This window comes from Mustela nivalis, assembly GCF_964662115.1.
Source record: "Mustela nivalis genome assembly, chromosome: 11".
Classification (NCBI taxonomy): Eukaryota; Metazoa; Chordata; class Mammalia; order Carnivora; family Mustelidae; genus Mustela; species Mustela nivalis.
In genome coordinates this window covers 32,540,050-32,565,096 of record NC_139030.1, presented here as the reverse complement: position 1 = coordinate 32,565,096, position 25,047 = coordinate 32,540,050, and the positions used below count along the sequence as shown (strand labels likewise).

The window sequence follows — 25,047 nt, the reverse complement described above, 5'->3', positions numbered from 1 at the left end:
TTCAGCTGTACAAAACTGTGTTTACCTACTTTACTGAATAGGATACTTTACCTTTGGGTTCCATATACACATCTTACAAAGATTACGTGGATCACTAATCTAATGCTAACAGATTGCTGCAAGTACTGAGAAAGAAGTATGTTATGTAAATAAAGCTTACAGAGAAGAAGTTGTTTTGGTCATTAAATTATAGGACTCTACCATTCTTCTATCATGTTTTAACCATTAATCCTAGTGGTATTAGAGAAACAAAGTTAAACCAAGAGATCCAGAAGGCCAAGGTAATCTGATCTTAAGAGTTAAAAGAAACAGGGTAAAAACTAGAGTTTAAAGATGTCTCAAAGTATAACTACAGTTTTCACCTCTCCTCAGCCTGCAGAATATTAACTACTTATATTAAAAGAGCTTGTAAACCACTGTACCAGTGCCAACTGTCTACACGATAGGAAGAATGAGGAAAATAACATGAATTTAATCTGATTACCCACTACAACCACATTTTCAGGTATATTCAGAGTCAGGAGAGGGAGAATTAGGGGCATTAAAAAAGTTTTTGGTCTTAAAAAAAAAAAAAAAAAAAGCTTTTAGTCTTCAGTACACATTTGATCTGCTGCAGCAAAGCAAAACAAAACCAAAAAACCCCAAACAAAAACAAAAAAACAAAACAAAACAACACTTGGAACTACCAAAGTAAATGATGACAAAAACTACTCATCTGCAGCTCTTACCTAAAACATTTTTTGGATATACTTTCCTAATGCCTCTGTGAAACCTCTCTTTTCCACACTTTCTTGATTACCATACTAAATCCCTCCCTATGGTTAAAAGGATAATTTGGCAAATAGGATAAACAAAGGATATCTGGGAAGCCTGAAAATGGCACAAAAATTAAGGAATGGAAGAAAGAATAGAGGGGAAAGAATGTGAAAGAAAAGAAGGGAAAGTGATCATAACCACCCCTTCTCCACCATCAATTACTTCTCAAGAAACAAAGCAGGGAGAATCTCACACCTGAAAGTCCTACAATGACAATAAAACTGTCCAAAGAACATAATACCCTTTACTCTACTTTACCTCAACTCCTAAGTGAGAGAAGTTTAGGATATATCAAGTTAATAAGTTTGGAAACTTAGCCATAGATGCCATAACAATAAACATTCAAAAAGTAACACCAAAGAAAATTATTCATAATAACCCAGTGGGTTTCCCCACAGTAATATTTCTTTAAAATATACAACTCAAAACAGCACAAAGTACAAGAAAATAACTTACTTGAGTTGGAACAAGTACAGGAGGATAGGCCATCTTATGATGTCTATACACCCAAAATGCACAAATAACAATCCCCGCAATTAACATAAGTGGCACCAAGGAATACAGCAATATGTTGTAATAGGGTGGCTTAGGTGTAACTGGGTTTGAAGTCGCTGTGGAAAATAGAAGGAAAAAAACAATTAAGATTTGGTCTATAAAATTGCACAATAAGTATTTATTATAGTATCAAATCTTAGAGGAGAAAAATGAGAGTAGGAGAAGGTAGGAGTAAATTATTACATCAACACAAATATTCTTTGTTTTCAGTGTACTAGTTGAACAGACCTATGTGTTTTCCCTGTGAACTTACGCTGTGTGACTTCCATCTCCGGAAAATAAGAAAACCTTTCGTTACACATATTGCCCTCACAGCAACAAAAATATACTTCAGGGCTGTCTTTTTTTTCTATACAATCAGTCCTATAAACAAACAAAAAGAGAAATAATTAAAATCAACATTAAACTGAATCTGTAGTGAGTGTTTTTCTAAAATTCTTCTCAGAGATAAAATAATGAAAACGTTATTCATAGTCAACTTCAAGATTTTTATTAATAACCAGTGATCAATTCTTAAAAGCCAAAAATGGGGCGCCTGGGTGGTTCAGTTGGTTAAAGGACTGCCCTTCGGCTCAGGTCATGATCCTAGAGTCCTGGGATCAAGCCCTGCATCAGGCTCCCTGCTCAGTGGGGAGTCTTCTTCTCCCTCACCCTCTGTTGTTCTGCTTATGCTCTCTTGCACTCTGTCAAATAAATTTTTTTAAAAAATTAAATTTTAAAAAGCCAAAAACGTTCCAGTAATCCTGTTACTAAATTTCATAAAAAACAAAACAAACAAAAAAACCCAGCTGCTCCCATAGCAATCATAAGAGCTCCATGAGACCACTGCTTTAATTTGGTTTTTAACGATCAATCTAAGGCAATCATCTTTTTTTTTTTTTAATTATTAGAAAAGCATGAAAAGGAACATAAAGCCAATGAAGAAATTTGGTTTATGAGTGCTTTCTTTTACAGGAAATATACCTTTCCCATTGCATGAATACAAAAACTGAACACTATAAATAAAACTATGTGTGTGTGTACACATAAATACATATATACATATAAATATACACACACAAAATGATGCAAGTTCCTCTCATGGCAGAACCTATCTCAACATCAGAGACCCAAGCTAGGTTTGGGAATTGAAGAGTGTTATTTTTTGCAGTAGATTTAAATGCGCTAAAAAAAATGAACAGGGTTAAGATAACCAACAAGTAGAGAACATCATGGAACAACATACAGAACCTAATAACTCAAAACCTGATATGAGTTAGATTGACTGGGGAGCTGAGGAAATAGGGACTTAGTTGCTAGAACAAACCCTAGTCAGCTGCTAATAAGACACAGCTATACCTATTAAAAAAAAAAAAAATCAAACCTTTAAACACTGCTAATAAACATCAGGTGAATTTAAAGATCTATCTTACAAATACACGGCAAACTTTTGTGATGGCTGTTAGAATAATAAGGTTGAATTTAAAATGGGAAGCTTAAGAAATTTCAGGGAGAAGACTATTTTAACAAAATCAAAGATTAAAATTAAATCTATACCAATATCTATTTAGTAGAAAGTAAAAAACAACTGAAAGTGAAATCTTAAGTCATAAAAATGTATAAATTTAAATGTTTAATATTTAGAATCATTCCTCAAATTATAGGAAGTAAAAATGATTAAGTACCTAGCTTAATTAATTTAAAAAAGTACTTTTCACCATCCAATTTCACTCTTCTTTTTATCATTGTCTTTTCCTCCATACTTTGACCTTTCTTGAATCTTTTAACTATTCTTCAGGTGAGACAAATAGTTTTTACCACAAAAAGAACAAGGATCCCCGGTTTCAACTAATTAATAAGAAGTAATTTGGGTAAAGACTTTCTTCCTACCACTTTTTTAATTTTTTAATTTTTTTTTTTTTGTAGATAAAGCTGAAATAATACCACATTAATTTCAGGTATACAACATAGTATTTTCATATCATATCATATCATTTCATATCTGTACATACTGTGAAATGATCACAATAAACTAGTTAACATTAAATATCATACACAGTTACAAATTTTTTTTCTTGTGATAAGAACTGTTAAGATCTACTTTCTTATCAGGGCATGTGGGTTGCTCAGTCTGCAAAGTGAGGAGGATTATTCGACATTCTCATAAAAAAAGAAAAAGTTTCCTTACCTGTCATAACAGTTGATATCATCCAGCCAACAACCTTGCTTCACTATTTCAATGGAACCAGAAATATTCTTCCAGGTAGCAAAACAATGTCGCCTTTTATCTTTGTCACCGTAACAGGGTTCAACACCAGTTCGATTGGTTTTATCTCTTTCCCAATTAGCATTATAGAAAATACACTCCTGAGTTTCTGATCTACCAAGTATAGCACCTATAAAATAATGAAACAACTTAATATTAGCTGTATTTGCTCTTAAGAGATTCTCTCCCATATACCGAGCTCAGATGTGCCTAAAACATCAGTAACTTTCTGTCTTCCCAGTGTTGTAACATGGGTTTGTTTCTTCATCAATCTCTGTACTTGAAGTGTAACAAACATAATAATGGAAAATGATCAAATATATCACAATATTTCTCTGAAAAAGGACAGTTTCATTTCATTTAAGAATGTCCTTGATGAAAAGCAGTAAAATTGTTAATTAAATCTTGACCTGAATAGATTTCTTTTCAATATCCTATATGACAAAATAGAAACTAAGTAAAAGCACTTCTACTGCATACTGAAGTACAACGATTGATCAAGAAAAAGCCTCTGCATGACTGAGTTGCGAATTAAACCAACCATGGTTATTCAGACTTGGGTATCTGACAGACATGTTCTCAAAAATGAACAAACCAAACCCATTACCTTCAAGAAAAACAACGGACAGTATGCAATGCCAGTGATAAAATTTGATCTTTTAAGAGAAAGAATTTTGGAAAATTTGCATACTTTCCCAACACTTAAAGAATTCTCTCATGAGGGGTGCCTGGGTGCCTTAGTCAGTTAAATGTCAGACTCTTGACTGTGTCAGGTCATGAGCTCAGGGTCATGAGATCAAGCCCTGCTTCGGGCTCTGCTCTGGGCATGGAGTCTGCTTAAGATTCTTTCTCCCGGGGCGCCTGGGTGGCTCAGTAAGTTAAAGCCTCTGCCTTCAGCTCACGTCATGATCCCAGGGTCCTGGGATCAAGCCCCGCATCAGGCTCTCTGCTCTGCAGAGAGCCTGCTTTCTCCTCTCTCTCTGCCTGCCTCTCTGCCTACTTGTGATCTGTGAAATAAATAAATAAAATCTTAAAAAAAAAAAAAAAAAGATTCTTTCTCCCCCTGTCCCTCAGCCCCTCCCTCAATTCTACTCCCACTCGCATGTGCATGCATGAGCATGCTCTCTTTAAAAAAAAAAATCTCTCATGAGATCAGTGAATATGTTAATACATGTAACTTTAAATACTGAATAATAAAACGTGCCAATAATTAGGTCTACGTAATTTCTAAAAAAAAAAAAAAAATATGGGCAAAAGATTCAAAATAACATGCTTTGCTGAAAAGATATGAATGGAAAACACTAACATGAAAGGATTCTCAGTATCATTAATCATTAGAGAAATACAAACTGAAATTCTAATACTGATTAAAATGGCTAAAACAAAAACAAGCTCAAATGTTGGTAAATATGTAAAGCAACTGGGACTTTCACATATTTGGTGGCTGTAATGCAAAATGGTCCACCCACTTTGGAAAGCCAGTTTGACAGCTTCTTATAGTTAAACATACACCTACCATACTACCTACACAGCAATAGCATGCCTAGGCATTTACCTAAGAAATAAAAGCATATGTTCATGCAAAAATCTGTACATGATGCTTAGAATGGCTTTATTTACAATCAACCCAAAACTGGGAACAACTCAGTATCCAGTACTGCTAAGTGGATAAACATCTATACAATAAAAAGAAATGAACTAGTGACAGCTGTACAACATGGATGAATCAGATACACATTATGCTATATGTGATTCCTTCTCCCTGATATTCTGGAAACAGTGAAATTATGGAGACAAAAATCTGATCAGATGTTGCCAGAAGCTGGGAGCGAGGGGAGAGGACTGATAACATAAAGCCATGAGAAAATTTTTCAGAGGGACCAAAATATTCTACATAACTGTGGTCAGAGGGTATATGACTTATGGGTTAATCAAAAGTGACAGAATTATATTATAAAAAAAACCATTTTATTCTATGTAAATTATACTTCAGTAACTCTAACCCCCCTCCCCTCAAAAAGCAAAAAATCTACCACTTGTTGAGTTTTGGTATAGTATCAAAGAAAACATCCACAATCATCTAAAAACACATTTTTTCTAACGATATATATGTGCATGACCAGACTTCCTTCATAACAAAAGAACATATCCCAGGAGACTTAATGGAGAAAGAGATACAAGAATCCAATTGTCAGGGCGCATGGGTGGCTCAGTGGGTTAAAGCCTCTGCCTCCGGCTCAGGTCATGATCCCAGGGTCCTGGGATTGAGTCCCACATCGGGCTCTCCGCTCAGCAGGGAGCCTGCTTCCTCCTCTCTCTCTGCCTGCCTCTCTGCCTACTTGTAATCTCTGTCTGTCAAATAAATAAATAAAATCTTTAAAAAAAAAAAATCCAATTGTCTTCCACAATACAGTCATTAAAGAGATCTGCAAGGGGCACCTGGGTGGCTCAGTGGGTTAAAGCCTCTGCCTCCGGCTCAGGTCATGATCCCAGGGTGCTGGGATCGAGCCCCGCATCAGGCTCTCTGCTCAGCGGGGAGCCTGCTTCCTCCTCTCTCTCTGCCTCCTTGTGATCTCTCTGTCCAGTAAATAAATAAAATTTAAAGAAAAAAAAGAGAGAGATCTGCAAAAATTTCACTAATTTTTCTGTTTTAGAAAATATTTTTCACACAAATGTTCTTTTGTGAACATATAATGGATTACTGTTACTGTTAAATATTTTTAAATTCTGTCAATTGCTAATGTGATAAGGATGATAGATATAACCCCTATTTAAAAAAAAAAAAAAAAAAACACCTCTGGGGTTCTAAATTTTTAAAAGTCTTAAAGAAGTTGAGACCAAAAGAGTGAGAAATCGTTGCTGCTATACAATGTCCTAGTACACAGATGGAATTATAAGCTGCTAAAATCTGTGGCAGTATTAGTGCGATGTACTTCCTTTCAACTATGGAAGAAATAAAAGCAGGAGTAGACATATTATAAACTAAGGCTAGTAACTCCATGTTCTCTGTATTCTATTAAAAAGGGGGGGGGGGCTGCTTGTACTATTTACCTGTATTAAAAAAATAGCTATTTTCTAAGTTACTCCTTTTCAAAAACCTGTTGAAAATACCAGCAAAGTAAGTTCCCTCCTTTACTAAACAGCCCCAAAGCAATCATTCACTGTCACATTATTATCTTAAAACAAGGTATAGCCAACATTTTCTCTTTTAATTCAATTTAATTTTCTTTCAGTGTTCTAAAATTCATTGTTCATGCACCACACCCACTGCTCCATGCAATACGTGCCCTCCCTAATACCCACCACCAGGCTCACCCAACCCCCCCCCCACCCCTCATTCCTCCAAAACCCTCAGTTTGTTTCTCAGAGTCCACAGTCTCTCGTGTTTTGTCTCCCCCTCTGATTTCCCCCAACTCACTTCTCCTCTCCATCTCCCAATGTCTTCCATGTTATCCTTATGCTCCACAAGTAAGTGAAACCATATGATAAATTTTTCTATAAAGGGCCAGATGGTAAATATTTTCGGCCTTGCAGACCACCTGGTTTCTGTCACAACTACTCCCTTCTGCCATTATAGCACAAAAGCATCCATAGGACAGTATATAAATGAGCATGGTTATGTTTCAGTAAAACTTTACTTATACACACTAAAAATGAAATTTCATGTAACTGTTACATGTCACAAAATACTGGGTTTTTTTTCAACCATTTAAACATGTAAAGATCATTCTTAGTTTACAGGCTATAAATCTGGTTCACAGGCTATGCGGTCAACTATCTCTTAAAACAATGTCCTAATTCCAATAGTCTAGCTAACCTCCCTTTTGTTTTATTTGTTTTGTTGGGGACGAAGCCTCTATAAATTACTACTTGTGTAATTTGTGTTAAAAACTACTATCAAGGGGCACCTGGGTGGCTCAGTGGGATAAGCCTCTGCCTTCAGCTCAGGTCACAATCTTAGGATCCTAGGATTGAGCCCCGCATCAGGCTCTCTGCTCAGCGGGAAGCCTGCTTCCCCCTCTCTCTGCCTGCCTCTCTCTGCCTACTTGTGATTTCTCTCTCTGTCAAATAAATAAATAAAAACTTTAAAAATACACCCCACTAACATTTTTAATTTCCAAAGATGTCACTGAAACACAGGAACAACATAATACCATTTAAACTAAACAAAACTGATAAAAATAAAATAAAATACTGCCTAGAACAGAAATGCCAAATAGATTTCGTCTTTGTTGTCACTTCCAATAAACTAACAGTAGCTGCCTGGAGTAGCATATGGAGAAGGATTCTGAAGTAAAAGGGTCTTGAAATTAGTATCTGCCACCTCCGTTCTAGAGAAAAGATAAATGACCATTTCCTTGTTTAAAAAAAACTTTCTTCACTAAGTTTTAAAGGCAAACAAGACTTCAGCATGGTTTTCTAGATCTAGACTGTCATTTGAAGGATATTTTCCAGAGACAGAAAGAAGACTGCTTATATAGAAAATTGTAGCAATCTCATCATCCCCTCCTCAAGCTGATTCTGTAATCAGTCTCTATTCCATCATATCGCTAACTGAACACTAAATAATATGATAATTATAAAAATAAAAATTACACGTATTTTTATGTTCTTAAGTTTGCACTGTGACTTTAAAGGTGAAATTCTAGGGGCACCTGGGTGGCTCAGTTGGTTGGGTGACTGTCTTCAGCTCAGGTCATGATCAGGCTCATCAGATCAGGTCATGAGTCCCGGAATCAAGTCCAGCATCGGGCTCCCTGCTTGACAGGGAGTCTGCTTCTCCCGCTGACCTTTCTTCACTTATGCTCTCTCCCTCTCATTCTCTCTCTCTCAAATAAATAAATAAAATCTTTAAAAAAAAATTAAAAAATAAAAATTTTTTTAAAAGGTGAAATTCTAAAAAAAAGGGCAAAAGTTGCTTACATGTGTGAATTTTTTTTTTTTTTTTAAAGATTTATTTATTTGACAGAGAGGCACAAGTAGACAGAGAGGCAGCCAGAGAGAGAGAGAGAGGGAAGCAGGCTCCCTGCCGAGCAGAGAGCTCGATGTGGGACCCGATCCCAGGACCCTGAGATCATGACCTGAGCCGAAGGCAGCGGCTTAATCCACTGAGCCACCCAGGCGCCCCACATGTGTGAATTTTTTACAGCAACTTCCAATTTAAAATTTCCTGAAACTTAAAATTTCTACCCATAAGTTTATTCTATCAAAGTAATTCCAGATTCATACTATTTTCAAAAGAAATAAACAGACATAAAAGGTTATATGTTCATGGTTTAGTATGACGGTTCTTAACTAATTATGTAAAACAAAATCCCCTATGTTTTCTCAAATTCCTGTTTGAGTGACATTTTAGCACTGGGAATGAGTAACTGAAAAGTCTACGACAGGAGGGGTACATATCCAGAGAAAGTGAGTGAGTGTGTGTGCACGTGCATGCATGCGTGTGTGCAAGTACACACACATGTGTTTTTTTCTTTCTGACAAAGACCCAGAGGTGATCAAATGTTCCTCCCTAGTTAAGTACCACTGGCTTAATAGACTGTGAACTGAATTTGGAATTTAGTTCACAAACTGTGGCCTTCAGTAAATCACCAAAACTTTCATTACCCTGTTTCCACAACTGAATCAATTTCCATAATAATTTTGTAATTATTATTAATAATTTCATCATTTCCTAATTCACATTTAGCCTAGTTATAGTAAATCACTTAAGTCTTTAGATAATAGTTCTAGTTCCAAAGTACTACTTATGCATTAATGACTAGTACCATTTTTCCTGCCACTTTAAAAAAAGGGGGGGGGGGCAGCACACTGGATCTGAAATTTGGTAGAACATCTAATCATAAAATAGCCCTGTAAAAGTCCTATTTAAATCTAAAGTACCCCTTCTATGATGAAAAAGCTGATTTCACCTAAAGTGACTACATCTGAGGACAATGAGGATTTTATTTTTTTAAAGTAGTAAATTTTAACCTGATACACCAACACTAATTTCACACACTCTCTTCCAGAAACAGAAAAGAAGTGACTATTTCAACTGATCTTATGAGGCCACTATTACCTTGATAACAAAAACAAAGCACAACAAGAGAAATACAGACCAATATTTCTTATCAACTTAGATGTTAAAGTCCTCAGCAAAATTTTAGCAAACAGAATCCAACAGTATATATTTTTTTAATTTTATTTTCTCAGTGTTCCAAGATTCATTGTTTATACACCACACGCAGTGCTCCAGGCTCATCCACCCCCTAACCCACTCCCTTCCCAAACCCTCAGTTTGTTTCTCAGAGTCCACAGTCTCTAATGCTTCATCCCCCCCTCCAATTTCCCCCAATTTACTTTTCCTTTCCTTCTCCTAATGTCCTCCATGTTATTCCTTATGCTCCACAAGTAAGTATGATAATTGACTTTCTCTACTTGATTTATTTCTCTCAGCATAATCTCATCCAGTCCCTTCCATGTTGATACAAAAGTTGAGTAACACCAAGTAGGATTTATTTCAGGTATATAAGGTTGGTTCAATATTCAAAACTCAATGCAATCTGCCAAATCAAGAAACTAAAACAAAAATCACACAATCTATGAGTACACCAAGAATAGATGGGAACTTCCTCAAACTCACAAAAAGCACCTACAAAAACACCAACAGCTAACATCATAATGGCAAAAGACTAAATTCTTCCCCTCTAAGATCAAAAACAAGGTAATGATGTCTGTTCACTACTCTGAACACTCCACTGAAATTCTAGCTATTGCAATAAGGCAAGAAGAAATTAAAGGCATATGAAATGAAAAAGAATATATAACTATTTCTATTTGCAGATGGCATGACTGTCTTTGGAGAGAATCCCAAGGAATCTTCAAACAAAATATCAGAATGAGTTCAATAAGGTCACAGCACATAAGATCAATACACAAAAACTGCATTTCTATATACTAACAGTGAAGCAGTAGACATGAAATTTAAAATATAATACCAGTGGGGCACCTGGGTAGCTCAGTCAGTTAAGCTTCTAGCTCTTGATTTTGTCTCAGGTCATGGTCTTGGGGTCCTGAGATCGACCCCGGCATCAGGCTCCCCAATCAGTGCAGAGTCTGCTTAGGATTCTTTCCCTTTACCCACTCTTCTTCCCCCTCTGTCCCTCCCCCATCTTACGCACACCTGTGTGCATTTGAGCGCACTCTCTCAAATAAATAAAGTCTTTTTTTTAAATGTAGTACCAGTTACCATTGCTCCTTAGATTATAAAATACTTAAGCTATAATCTGACAAAATGTATAAAATCTACGTGGTAAAAATAATTAAATGTTGACGAAAGAAAAAGACTTTAACTCTTGGAGAGACATACCATGATAATGTATAGGTTTAATCCAATTCATATCAAAATCCTATTAAATTTCCTTGTAGACATAAATGAACTTATTCTAAACATTTTTGAAAAAGAATAAAGTGGGAGAATTCATGCTTACTGATGTTAACTCTTACCATAAAGCTGAAGTATGACCAAGTGGTAATAGAGGTGGGACAGACACAGATCAATGGAACACAGAGAAAACCCAGAAAGAGATCTACACAGATAAGCCTGATTAACTCTGGACAAATGAACAAAAGCAATTCTATAGAGCCGGGAAAGCCTTTTCGATAAATAGCGCTACAGCAGTGGGAAATGATTAAAGCAACTATTTCTTAAATGCCCTCCCCTTTGCTATCTATATCTACCATCATTTTAATAGTTCCTGAAAGTCCAGCTCTTGCAAAAAAGCCTCCTAGGCTAAATCTCACGTGACAATTTTCATGTTTTCTCAAGGTAGATATAACAAAATCCTAGAAGTCCTTTAATAAGAACTACTCCTTCCCCAAAATGTACACCACTTGCAATCCAACATACAATGTATTCCTTTACATTTACTTACCGTTTTTGATCATTGCCTATATACATTCATTTACATGTCAGAATGACTGTGGGTCTAAAACTATCCATCTTAATTTCCCTCCAAATACAATCAGTATTTAATGAATGATAAAATGTAAAAAAAGCAATATAAGAACTGAATAAAAAAACCCACTAACTACTACAGCTTCCCAGCTTCAAACAGGTAACTGGAATTAAACATCTTTAACAACTAAGAATTGCATTAATTTCTTTTCTGATTAAGAAGACAATGTTTTTCACAGTCCTGTGACTTGTATCACCCTGTCACAATTTTCCTATGTATACAAACAACATTAAACAGAAAGAGTTGTTTGATATCTCACAAATATGAGGGACACTTCCTTTTTTTTTTTTTTTTTTGCCTTCCCCTCCTACTCCTAATCCTCCCCCCCCCCTTTTTTTTAAGATTGATTTATTTATTTGAGAGAGAGAGAGAGAGAGCATGAGAGGGGGTAGGGTCAGAGGGAGAAGCAGGCTCCTCACTGAGCAGGGAGCCTGGCAGAGGCTGGGTCCTGGCATTCCAGGATCATGACCTAAGCCGAAGGCAGACACTTAACAAACTGAGCCACCCCGGTGGCCTGAGGCTCACTTCTGAAAAAGTTCTCTAATGGTGTCTGAAACTATCAATAAATTATTGAGAATACAGTATAAATAGGCATGCTTCCTCCTATAGGCAAATTAGTCCTCTAGGAAGGGTTAATGAAGTTTCAAAAATAATAAATAAAACTTGATAAGCAATTCTTGTTTCCCTTTCACATATTATTGCTTCCTGCCACTCTAGGGATAAAATACACATCCAAAGAGAATCAGCAACAGCAGGTAGATTAGACTGATGATGCTTTTAATCCAAAACATTTTATAGTATAAATTAAAAACAACAGAATAGTATCAAAAGCATTATACAAAAGAATGATTTTAGATAAGCAAATAATTGGGAAATTCTAGTATAGTACAACCCCATGGCACCAAAAAACCCTAAAATAAGTAAATATATACAGCATTTTATTAGTTCAGCAGGTATTATTTAACAGTCTCTCCCTATTCTAGGTAATCATCCAACTACCCAGAAACCTGCAACTTGAATGAGTAGCATACAACCCTCAAGTTGAAGGATTTCTCAATTCCCCCCAATAAGGTATTTTTAAAATTTTGGCCAACTGGAAGTATACAAACCTTTGTATATTTATATGAAATAGTCCAATGTATACTTATTTTAATGAATTTAATGAATTAAGTTTTATGAATATTTTAAAATCAAAGCACAATTTTATAAACAATTTTGTTCAAATTTCACATGCATCTCTCAACAAGTATCATCTCATTTTTTTTTTTTTAAAGATTTTATTTATGTATTTGACAGAGAGAGACAGTGAGAGAGGGAACACAAGCCAGGGGGAGAGGAGAGAGAGAAGCAGGCTTCCCACTGACCAGGAAGCCCAAGGCAGGGCTCGATCCCAGGACCCTGGGATCATGACCTGAGCCAAAGGCAGACACTTAGTGACTGAGCCACCCAGGCACCCTCATTATTCTTTTTGAGTCATCAAAAACTATCAAAACATGAATCATCTTCACTTCCATTTAAGTTGCTTAAGAAGCAATACGTTTTAAAGTCATATAGGATATTATCACTGGAAATGTTTTTCCAAGCCAATAATATCCATTCACGTAATACTAAGGCAGTGATTTTCTTTTCACTGTTCTAAAGGAGTATTTTGTGATCTTCAAAAAGTAACTACTTATAATATTGCTTTTAAAAATGAGTTTTAAGTTTGTTTTTTTTTACAGCCTCTGAAAATAGTTTCTCCAAGAGTAATTAATTTGTTTAAACTCTTAATTCCCTTCTACCTTAGGAAACTGACATAAACATTTAATCGAGCACTGACCGGCATAATTTCAAGCTCGCCTGCCTTTTCCAAACATTTTATTTTCATTCAAAATAAAACTGAGAGAGTCTCAAAATACAAAAAACTTTGTAAGGATTCAAATATAAAATTACTCTTCTTCTGAGGAATAATCTTTTAGAGAAAACTATGCTTTATACTGAGCATTTACAGATGAAAAAAAATGGACTATATGCTTGTACTATAAATTAACACACCAAGATAAGTGCTACAGTTAAATGCTGTAGGAATTAGAGATGATAACCTATGAGCTTTCTAGAATAAGCCCTGTTACCCGTTCTGTATCACCAGTGCTTGGAACAATACAGGAACTCAATAAATGTATACAAAATCAATTCACAAAAAAAAAAAAAAAAAGAAAAAAGACTTTACAGAGGAAGTGGGACTAAAGCAAATTATTAAGGAGAGACAAAACTATGGCGAACAGAAGCAGGGGAGATAATGACCAAGTAAGGAGGGATGTGAATAATCAAGAGTGTTTGACAACACTGCTCTTAATAGACGTACACATTCCATACTGTTTAGTACTGGGTATAATCAAGGCAGGTCTGCAAGACATCAGAATTAAGAAAAAGAACAGAAGTGATATTTCTAAGATTAATCTGAATACAATGACTATATTAAAGTGTGCTGGATTTGAAAGAAACTCAGTAAGCCACACTAATAAATAAAATATTACCCAATAAAAACCAAGGGTCTATAGTCTATCATGTGCTGACCAGACAGTCACAAGTATCAAAAGGACTGGCAAATCAGAAGACAGAGATCAAGTTTTTGCTTTCCATAGTCCCTTCTTTGGTCCCTCTTCATGTAAGAAAGTAAGATAAAAGTGATTTAGTTTATAAAAGTGATTTGCGTGTAGAGGGTTGGCTGTTTCTAAATGTTTATCTTCTAGCATCTGACAAAACAGAGCTGGCTTTCATACTATCTACCCTTTATTTCTCTTTGTTGCTAACTCTCATCCTGATATTCACTCCTACTGTCATGAAAGATACATATTTTCAGGGGTAAGTAAGATATCTTCAAAGATGAAGCACAACAGCAAAGTGTTTTTGCCTACAGCCACAAAATGTGTGGGATATCTATAAATGCCCAGGATGCAAGATTAAAATAGTCCTACCCAGTTCTCTGGCACTCATTCGAAATATGAATTACATCAAAACAAGTACAAGTAGATACAAGTATTACCTAGGCTGTGTAAAATAAATTTCTGATATTAGATGTTCATCTTGTGAGGGCAGATGAGATCACGGTGACTGCAGCTAGAGGCCAGGACTCCTATCAGAATTAATGGGCTATTTTTAGAAATTGTACAAAAGCCAAAACGGGCATAAACTTAGAGTAGTAAGAGATAAAAGGTAAATTCGCAAAATCAGAACAGAGCTCTTAAAATAGATTAAGGAAACACACACAGAGCAGTTCCTACTAAAAACAATCTACACATCTCAATTACAGTGAGAAGCCACTATGTATATTAAGGTTTTTTAGTGCTTTATTTTCTTATGAAGATGCAGCCTTCTTTTTAGTAAATCATCAAACTCTGTCTGATGCAAAAAAGACTAAAAATGGCTCATTTCAGCTGCTATGAAAGTAATGTGAAATATCACCCTTGAGGAGCCGGTAGTATAAAGAATAAGAAATTGAAAACAAAACAAAACAAAACAAAAATGAAAAACCACCTCATCACAAAGTTTTCATTAAAGTAATATCTGGCAGTTTAAAATCATCAAGTGTAGAAAATTAGCAATACTTACTAGAGTAGCTTTAACTAGCAATACAATTTTATTCAAGGAAAAGAATGCAGACTGAAAACAAACTATGACATTAAATAACAATGGATACAGAATCAACCTAACTAGCCTTAAATCAACAGCTTTTTTCATATTTATAACCAAGATTCCTAGTATTAGAAAAGAAAAAAAATCTAAAATTCTTGTTTATTACTTTTGTGTGTTATAAAAATTTGTCCCACTTCAAAACTCATTTTAATAATGTTTCTATGAAACTATAAAGACAGCATAGGTCTTCCAGCATCCTTTCTTTTCTATATTAACACACATCATGGAAGACAAGTCACCTTCCCTATTTGGTTGCCCTGGGCTGTTTTTAAGGACTAGGAAGAAAAATCCACAAAAAGCCTTCTGATAAACAGGTTAGAAATAGGAAGGAGAATAAATTTTCAAATAAAATTTCTGCATAATAAAAACATATTAAGTCCTATCAATCTTTTGTTAAAAAAAAGTAAGCACCTCCTTACTACCAACCACCTCTAAAGGGAAACATAAATACTTTTCAGCATTCTTCCCAGATTTTTTTTTTTTTGCCTTACCTGTTAATACTCTTAGTACTATCAGTTTGACAAAATATTACAAGATTCTGTCCATCTTGCTCAAGTAATATAAACTAGAAACACAACTACTATGGAATAAATTAAAAATCTAAACGTATGTGGTAACAGACAGACACAGTATGTGAATGCGTGTGTAAGGAGTAAAAAGTACTTTTAAGTCAACATTTAACTACTGGTTTTTTTAAGGGCTCCTAATACTAATTCCTGACAAATTACTAAGATAATCACCTAAAATGTATTATAACATTGTTAACTTGTGACTAATTTTTCCCATATAGATACTTCCAAAATAAGTATACACCTACTTTGTAAGGACCCAGATTTTCTTAATATTTTTTAAATTTTAATTCCAATATAGTTAACAGTTTTTATTAATTTCAGGTGTACCATGTACCGATTCAACAATTCCAAACTTAACGACTGCACCTTAACAAGTGCACCTTAATCCCCATCACCTATCTGACCCATGGCCTCACCCACATCCCCTTTGGTAACCATCAGTTTTGTTCTCCATAGTTAATAAAGTCCAAGGGGTACCTGAATGGCTCAGTCGGTTAAGCATCTGACTCTTGATTTTGGCACAGGATTGTGAGCTCAGGGCCCTGAGATTGAGCCTCAGGTCAGGCTCCATGCCAAGCATGGATGTTCTCTCTCCCTTTGCCCCTCCCCCTGCTTGCACGTGTGTGCACTCTTTCTAAATAAATATATTTTTTAAAAAGACCAAGATTTGAAGAAAAACCTCAATCTCAATTTCTCAAACCTCTTTCTTAAAAAGCCTCTATATAAATAAAGTTTTAGAGCCCCAAAGAGATCACCACATTTGTAATGGTAGAATTTCCTTTTGTGAAAGAAGCAAGCAGCTCTCTTTAAATAAATTCGGAACAATTTCTCATTTTTTTGATTCACTTAACTATATAAAAAGGTGCATTTCTTTACTAGCAAAACTTTCAAAGGACCTCATTTCTTAAACTCTTCTCTAAATATAGAAGATCCTCTACAAAGGGACTGTTCAATAAGAGACACGAACGTGCACTTGATTACTAAACTGCTAATTAAAGCCACCCATTACAATGGTTTCTCCCAAAAGAAGAATCTTCAAATTGGTATATTTCGTTGGTTATTTAAAATAAAGCATTGATTTTATCATCCATTACCAAAGAACTTCAATTTCCTGAATACATAGAGTATACACAGAATAACAGGAACCAAGAAAACAGCAAATCACAAAACTCCAAATTTCTGATTCAACTAACCAGCACTTGGGACCACATTTACCTCTCCAGGACAGTCCAAGAAAGTCTGGCAAACTTTCAAACCTCAATGTCCTAATTAAAAAGGGAGGAGAGGAATACTTAGAAGAAAAGACCTGCTTTCTTCTCATTTTAAACAATATAAATAGGTTTCTTATTCCATTATTGGGGAAAGATTTCCATCAAAAAAGGAACAGGAAATATAAGAGCCCAGTGTTTTCCCCTTCACCAACAAGAAAATTCTTATTAAAATCCTTTTACCTCTTCTGTCCCTTGAAGGACACTTTAAACTCTATTTTGCAGACACGCTACATGAAATCTTAAGTATTATGTCTTTCACACAGGTAGAGCATCTTCTACATCCAACGAATATATATAGTGCTGACATATAGGTGCCAGGCACTTTGACTTTTGGGTACTAAGCAGAAATAGTGAAAAATAAAGTATTTTCAAAATTTGAGAAGTCTTTAATCTCAACCTAGGAAGAAGAGAAAAAATGAGAGGCTGAATTTTTAAAACCAGACACTAAAGTAGAAAATAAGAGAGAAACATACATATCTTTAGACACTTCTAAACTTCAACTGAAGCTTATTCTAATTTCCCCAGTAAGGTAAGTAGGAAGGCAGGACAGATTACTAATCAGAAGATCACAAAGACTAGGGAACTTCAAGTATGCTTCCTTATCAACATATTTTATTTAAAGGAATAAAATCACGTTAATGCCTCTAAAAATGTAGACTTTGTCTTGGAACTGAATTGACAAGACAAAATGATGAATAAAGAAATATAAGGGTGTCTGGGTGGTTCAGTCGGTTAAGCCTCCAACTCTTGATTTTGCCTCAGGTCATGCTCTCAGGGTTCTGATATCCAGCCCTATGTTGGGCTCTCTGCTCAGCAGGGAGTATGCTTCTCTTCCTCTCTCTCTCTCTCTGCCCCTCCCCACCGCTCTCTCTAAAATAAATAAATCTTTTTTTTTTTTTTAAAGGAAATATAAAAATCAAGTGAGATATCCTGACTTGCATATAGAAGTGCTCCCTACTAACCACTGCTTGATACTACAAAGCAACCACATCAACCCCTTAGTGCTAGGTAGTAAGGACATTTTAAAAAGTAAATAAACCCTCTATAAATGCATTCATACTAAGTATAAAGAAACCATCTATTCATATTAGCACCCCTAATTGAATAAAACAATAAAATAATGTTGTCCAGTTTGTCAAAAGAGTATTTATGGATAACTAAAATTTTAAAAGAAAATAACAAAATCGGGTCAGAGATTTAAGTTACAAGCAAAAGAATTTAAGAAAATCTAAGCTAGTTTTTAAAAGAGGTGGAACAAGGTTATTACCTCAAGTTACCAATATCTCTTCCTAGGCTGGAGCAATGGCTTCCCTAACTGATTTCTCAGCTTCTACTTCTATCTCGGCAAAGGGAGTTCTTCATCCAGAAGTCAGAAACTTTTTTAAAGCAAATAAAATCAAGTCACTTGCCCAACTTAATGCTATTCAATGGTCTCCCACCACCCTATTCCCTAAAATAAAACTTGAACAAATCTTTCTTCTCTGGCCTTCCACAATCTGGCTCCTCTTCAGCCTCAATTCATACCAGACAAAGAACAAACTCTTTCGGACCTTGACACATTCCTTCTACTACTCCCTCCCCATTTCAGACCCCTAAATGTTTGAGATAATGGAGTGCAGTAAAACATTAAGAAAATGTTTTGAAAAATGCTTGAAAAACTTGAAGAAAAGTTACCAGATCAGGGCAAAATATCAATTCTAATTTGGAAATAGTTGTCAAACCACTGAGAACAGTTTGATTATATTTAGTAAGTCTTAAAAAAAATATGTATTTACCATCAAATGTTCCATTCCCACCAAACTACTGATCTCAAAAATAAAAATACTCAGCTATTTTTCTATGATATTTCTAATAGCCATCTCCATCCCTCTAAAAAAGAAAGCTTTATTTGCTACTTGATTCCTAAGAGACAAAGGAAAGCCCTTAAATCTAATAACCTTTCTCCAAAAATCCCTAGTCACAATAATACAAAACATGCACTCCTCCTCCTAAACTCAAAGAAAGCTAAGCAAAAATTTCAGATAAACAAATCAAGTAAGTATCTGGCTCTAGTTTGGTCACTGGCCTCTTAGTTATTAGTAAACTAGAAGAGTTATATTTGTAAGTCACATTTGTCCCCTTTAAAGATAAAGACATCTATCCAGTATCTTTCAATAATTATCAAAGTTGTTTTAAGACACTGACTTGTCTGATGCTATAAAAGAGGAGTAGCAAGGATAATAAAATTAGATTAATAAACACATTTTTAATATCACAAAATATATTTAATCTAAATCCTTCACATTTACAATTTTAAAACATTTCTTCCCAAATGTAGCTTAAATCTTTACCATTTAAACTGAAGGAAAAAATTTTTTCTTCAACATTTTAATAGTCTTGCTATATTAATACTGCCCCAAATATAACAATTTTGTTCTATGCTAATTACCACAAAAGAATTATTTTAATAGTATCTCAATAGAGTTTTCCCCTCCACAACTTAATGCATTAAAGTATATATACTACAGGCATCAATTTTTACTGTAAGTATTCACATATCTCTGTTTAACCAGTCAGTGATAAGAAATAGGGCTTTCAAAGAATAAAAAAAGGGAGCATGATAAATTTATCACTAACAGTTTTAATCAAGGATCAAAGTTACAGCAAAACAAAACAGAAGTTACAATAAGCCTCCTTCAGAAAGCTTTCACATAAACATCTGTATAGCCTATTACTTACATTTAGTACACGTATTTTATCACCCTAATATAATGTTCACTTGAAATGTCATGTTTACACTGAAAAGAAGCCATGGTTACTTCAACAATAACCAATAACTGATTGGTCTTTGTTATGTTAATGATTATTTTCTAATATGCCATCACCTACATCTCATTAATGAAACCAGAAAAACTGTTCATTTAGGCTAATAGTAAAAGGAACTTTTTCTGTTCAGGAGTATGACAGAAAACCTTGGAAAACACCAAATGATTTACTTTTAAATCCAACAGTGGAAGAGAGCGAACACGTTGATAGACCTGTGCTTATGTTCTGTAAGTTAAATATCTTGAAAAAGAATTCTGTTAGCCCACCTTGAATGGCAATTTACCATTTCTTCAACATTCTCCCTCCTAGAGATGTTTATAACCATCTAAAGAACAAAGATCTACAGAACCCTAACAATTATTGGGGCTATTCGCAGCCTGTATTTGTAAAACATTTAAACATAAGGCAAAAATACTTACTAATGAGCCACTGAATTATACCTATAAAACAAGATTCAAAAATGTTCTAATATACGGCACTTTTTTCCCAAGTTAAAAGCTTTCCCAAAGCCAGAAACAAAGGTCACAGCTGGCCAGTGTTTAGGTTCAGATCAACCCTTGGAACAGAAGTCTGAGATCAAGATGTGTAGCAGAAAAGCAAAGGAATTCAGAGACACAGAGACTTTAATAATAATGCTACTATTGTTACCCCTTTCCATACTCAGTGATGTATTTGTGCACTGAGGAGGCTGAGAAAGGACAGGAGCAACCAGATAGAAGAAAAGGATGGAGACAAAAAGCAGTTGAAAGGACATGAGCAACAACTGCACCCACCATAGTTGTTCTCAGTTAAGCAGCTGGCTGGCCGCTGACTCAGGGGTCAACAATTCTAATCCCTGGCCTTCCACTAAGTCTGAAGACCAATTCCTGGTGGAATTCACACACCCTCCTCCTATTTAGCACTTATACCCACCTGCCCCAATTTTCAGTGAAGAACAATTTTGCTTTTTAAAAACAAATTAAGAATGGGAACAACTGCAATGAAACTTTGAACCCACAGGAACTTACATATTTTTAGGTATTAAAAACCTTCTAAGTCTAATGAAGAGAATGACAGCAATAGGCTGATGAGAATTATGTCCTAGCTGCCACACAATCCAAGATTCATCTTTAATAACAGAATTTTTAAACATAAATAAGCATTTACAGCATATTCCTAACACTTGAGGAGACATTTTGGGGTAAATATCTAAGAGAAATGTCAGCAGCACCGGTGTAAGGGAAGAACACTTCAAATTTTTAGTTTTTTGCTTACTCTGGTACTTAGAAATTTTACATTTTTTACAAAATGTCTCACTCATTTTTATCATTATTCCATTCAGTAAAAAGGTAAACAAAGGAGAAGAAAGACCAAAAAAATGACACATTACAAGAAAAACAGAAATAACAAGCAGACCACTCAAATGAAAAACAGGGGGGTAAAAAGATCAAAACCAGGATTTTTCATGGGAATGAAGGTATTATACCCTTTCAAGAGGTGAGATCTAATGTTGTAGATGATGCCTGTAGGAGCAACTAGATATAGACAGAATAGCTCTCAACCATTTTTCCGTATAGAAGTAGAAGACATTGCCTCTGTATCCTATTTTCTGCTTTCCTATTTATTTTGCCACATAATCTTAACAGTTTTCACCGATGGACTATAACATTTTTGGATCCCTGAAACTAAAAAAGGAAGGGTAAGAAGTATAGACTCCTTTTAGAGCCACCTATGCTCTATGATTTTCTTTTTTTTTTTTTAATGTTTTCTGTAGTACTAATATTTGTTGTGCTTTAACCAGCAGGATGGGTTTGTCCCCTACTCTGACATCTGTGTTACCATCATTTTGAGTCTCTAGGGAAAACACACAAACACACACACACACACACACACACACCCCTCTGATGTGCAATATTTTTATGTTCATTTTCAAGCTGGAAGCATACCTAATTTATGCCATGCAGCCAGTGCCTACAACTGATGCCTCTGGAGGCAACCAGAAACTCAGCAGTGTTTCTAAAGGGGGAAATAAAATGCCGATTTTTGGATCTCAAACCACACCTACTAAATCAGATTAAAAGTGTGCTATCTGTTATACTGCATTTTTAATAAGCATTTCTATATATTATGTGTAGGTATGAGATACAAAAATAACAATTGTTAAAGCTTGAAACACTGTATGCAACAAAGAATAGACATTTGATAATAATCTGCTCCCTCTGGAAATAAGAAAATGCAGAACTATATTTTATCATCCCCAGAAGGTACCCTAGCAGTAGGGGTAGCTTTTTGTTCCAGGTTAGTATCTTCTGTTTGTTGATGGCAAAAAGTATCAAAGGTAGACTTCAAATAATCCCTAAATAAGACTTCTATTTAAACAATGAAGAGTCACAGAAATTACTTTTAAAAATTATTCTTACTGTTAATTCTTACTAATGTTAATATTACTAACGTCAAACACTTTAAGCCTCTATATTTTTAAGAATTTATTTATTTATTTATTTATTTGACAGATAGAGAGGAGAGAGATCACAAGTAGGCAGAGAGGCAGGCAGAGAGAGAGAGGGGGAAGTAGGCTCCCTGCTGATCAGAGAGCCTGATGATGCAGGACTCGATCCCTGGACTCTGAGATCATGACCTAAACTGAAGGCAGAGGCTTAACTCACTGAGCCACTCAGGTACCCCTAAGCCTCTATATTTAAAAATTAGAATGAACATTAGTTTTTCCTTCAAATTATTACTCACTTGGTTTGAATATCTATAATCCTGCTTAGCCTCTATGCAACTTACAAAAGCAAAATATTAAATAGAGATGGGAGAGATGAAAAAAACTTATTATTTTGTACATAAGAAATCTGGAATCAAATACTTAATAAGACCTGTCATCTACCAAGACTCACCTTGTACAGAAATCATGATTGATTTACAGCTGAGAGTCACTATCTATATACACATATAAAATACACATTATATATTATAATGTATTCATATTTAGTAAGTATTATTATATGTTATGACCTATAGAGTTCTAAAATTAATTATCTTTTTACTTAAACTGATTTTTACAAAGATATCTTACATGATCCTCACAGCAATCCTACCAACTCCAACTGTAGACTTATAATACAATCAGAAGATTCATACTTGAACCAAAACATATCTTAGAATCATCCAGTACATCATGTCCAGTGCTTCTCAAACTGGATGTGGTATGGAACAGTTACAATTGAGTGCTACATAAAACTTCCTTTACCCAAAGAGATCAGTTCAGTGGGTCTATGGCAGAGCTCAAGGATCTGCACTTTTATCCAAGTACTCTAGGTGATTCTAGTGCTGGGAGGACCTCAAACCACACAGTTTTGAGAACCATGAAATAATTCAATCCCAACTGAGTCCCAAAAATGAAGTGATGAGGTCATTATGTGGTGGACTGGGACTCAATCCCAGACTTTGGCTCATTTTCAATATGCACACCATTCACAAAACAAGACTTAGAAAGTCTTCACTTAATAGGAATTCTATGTAAAGAAATTTTCATGATCTATTAATCAAGAGGTTTCAAAGCTGAACTCTGAAAATTGCATTAAGGAGTCACAGTTTAGAATATGTGTTATAAACATGTATTCCAAGAAAACACTATGGTAATTCTTCTTCCTCCATCTGGTATTTTAAACTAAGAGAAATAACAGGAAGATCCTACCAATCAAGGTCACTACGTGCATACTCATTTAATCCATATATGTCAATGAAGTAGATATTATTTCTGCCCATTCTATGTATGAAGAAACTGACACTTGAGTGTCTGGAATTTGCCAAGGAATATAAAATTCAATGGTCACGCCAAACTGACTAAAGTTAAAAGTATAAGCTTTTTTTTTTCTTTAAAGATTTTATTTATGTATTTAACAGAGAGAGACAGTGAGAGAGGGAACACAAGCAGGGGGAGTAGGAGAGGGAGAAGGAGGAGGGAGGCTGATGTAGGGCTCAATCCCAGGACCCTGGGACCATGACCTGAGCCTAAGTCAGACACTCAAGGACTGAGCCACCCAGGTGCCCCAAAAGTATGAGCTCTTAACAATACTTACATACTGTAACCAATGTCCCTATCACTAAGTCCTCTTAATGATTGCCTAAGCAGTAAATTTTGATCTAGTATTCCACATAATCTTTCATTGTTCCCAAGTCACCAAGAACTCTGTCCAGTTCTTATCTCATAAAATCAATCCTTTACCTCAGACCCTTCCTCTCTATTATATTACAGTAAATCATCCTCCCCCGTCTCACTGCTATCCACATTTTATCTGCTGATCCCAACAGTTTCTCTTGGATGTCATTATGAGTAACTGCTCACAGTAGTACACACCTTAGGCTAAAAAGCCCCTAGTTGGGAAGGATGTTTTCTTTAAAATAACTATTTTATTCCTCTTATAGAATACTGTCTACTGCCACATCCTGCCACTTCCTATATTCATTTTTTCTTTTGAATCTTTTTCTCTTATCTTCCAGATGATTTCCCCACCATCTACCAAAAGAAGTTTCACACTAGTTTTTCAATCTCTCTCCTGAAATTACATACCATTTCATACAGAATTCCCTGAACTTAGTTTATCTTAAGAGATTCATGTTCACTCATCTTATGCCTTCACCAATTTCCTGGCATTACCGTACTTTCACCAAACACTCTACACCGGAGCTGATATAGTAGCCACTAGCTATATGGTTTACTGAGCACTAAAAATGTAGCTAATCTGACCGGAGATATGCCGTAACTATAAAACATACACTAGATTTCAAAGACTTAGTACCAAAAATACTCATCAATAATTTTCATATTGATTACATATTGAAATAATACTTGTGGGGCACCTGGGTGGCTCAATGGGTTTAAGCCTCTGCCTTGGTTCAGGTCATGGTCCAAGGGTCCTGGGTTTGAGCCCTGCATCTGGCTCTCTGCTCAGCAGGGACCCTGCTTCCTCCTCTCTCTCTGCCTCTCTGCCTACTTGTGACCTCTGTCTGTTAAATAAAAATAAATAAATAAAATTTTTTAAAAAGAAATAATACTTGTAATATACAGAGTTAAATAAAGTATGTTATTAAAATTAATTTCATTTAGAGGGTTTTGCTTT

The 25,047-nt window shown here is 35.2% G+C and overlaps 1 protein-coding gene across 2 annotated transcripts in view; it reads right to left on the bottom strand.

Annotated features, from left to right (window-relative positions):
• Window positions 1-25,047, bottom strand: part of ACVR2A (activin A receptor type 2A) — an 83,943-nt gene that overhangs the window by 29,823 nt on the left and 29,073 nt on the right. For both annotated transcript variants that reach the window (XM_082690886.1, XM_082690885.1), the window contains exons 3-5: window positions 3,539-3,746; window positions 1,625-1,734; window positions 1,273-1,427 (exon numbers count right to left, since the gene is read on the bottom strand). In XM_082690886.1, the coding sequence (XP_082547012.1) occupies window positions 1,273-1,427; window positions 1,625-1,734; window positions 3,539-3,746 (473 nt within the window). The remainder of the gene's footprint in view (window positions 1-1,272; window positions 1,428-1,624; window positions 1,735-3,538; window positions 3,747-25,047) is intronic.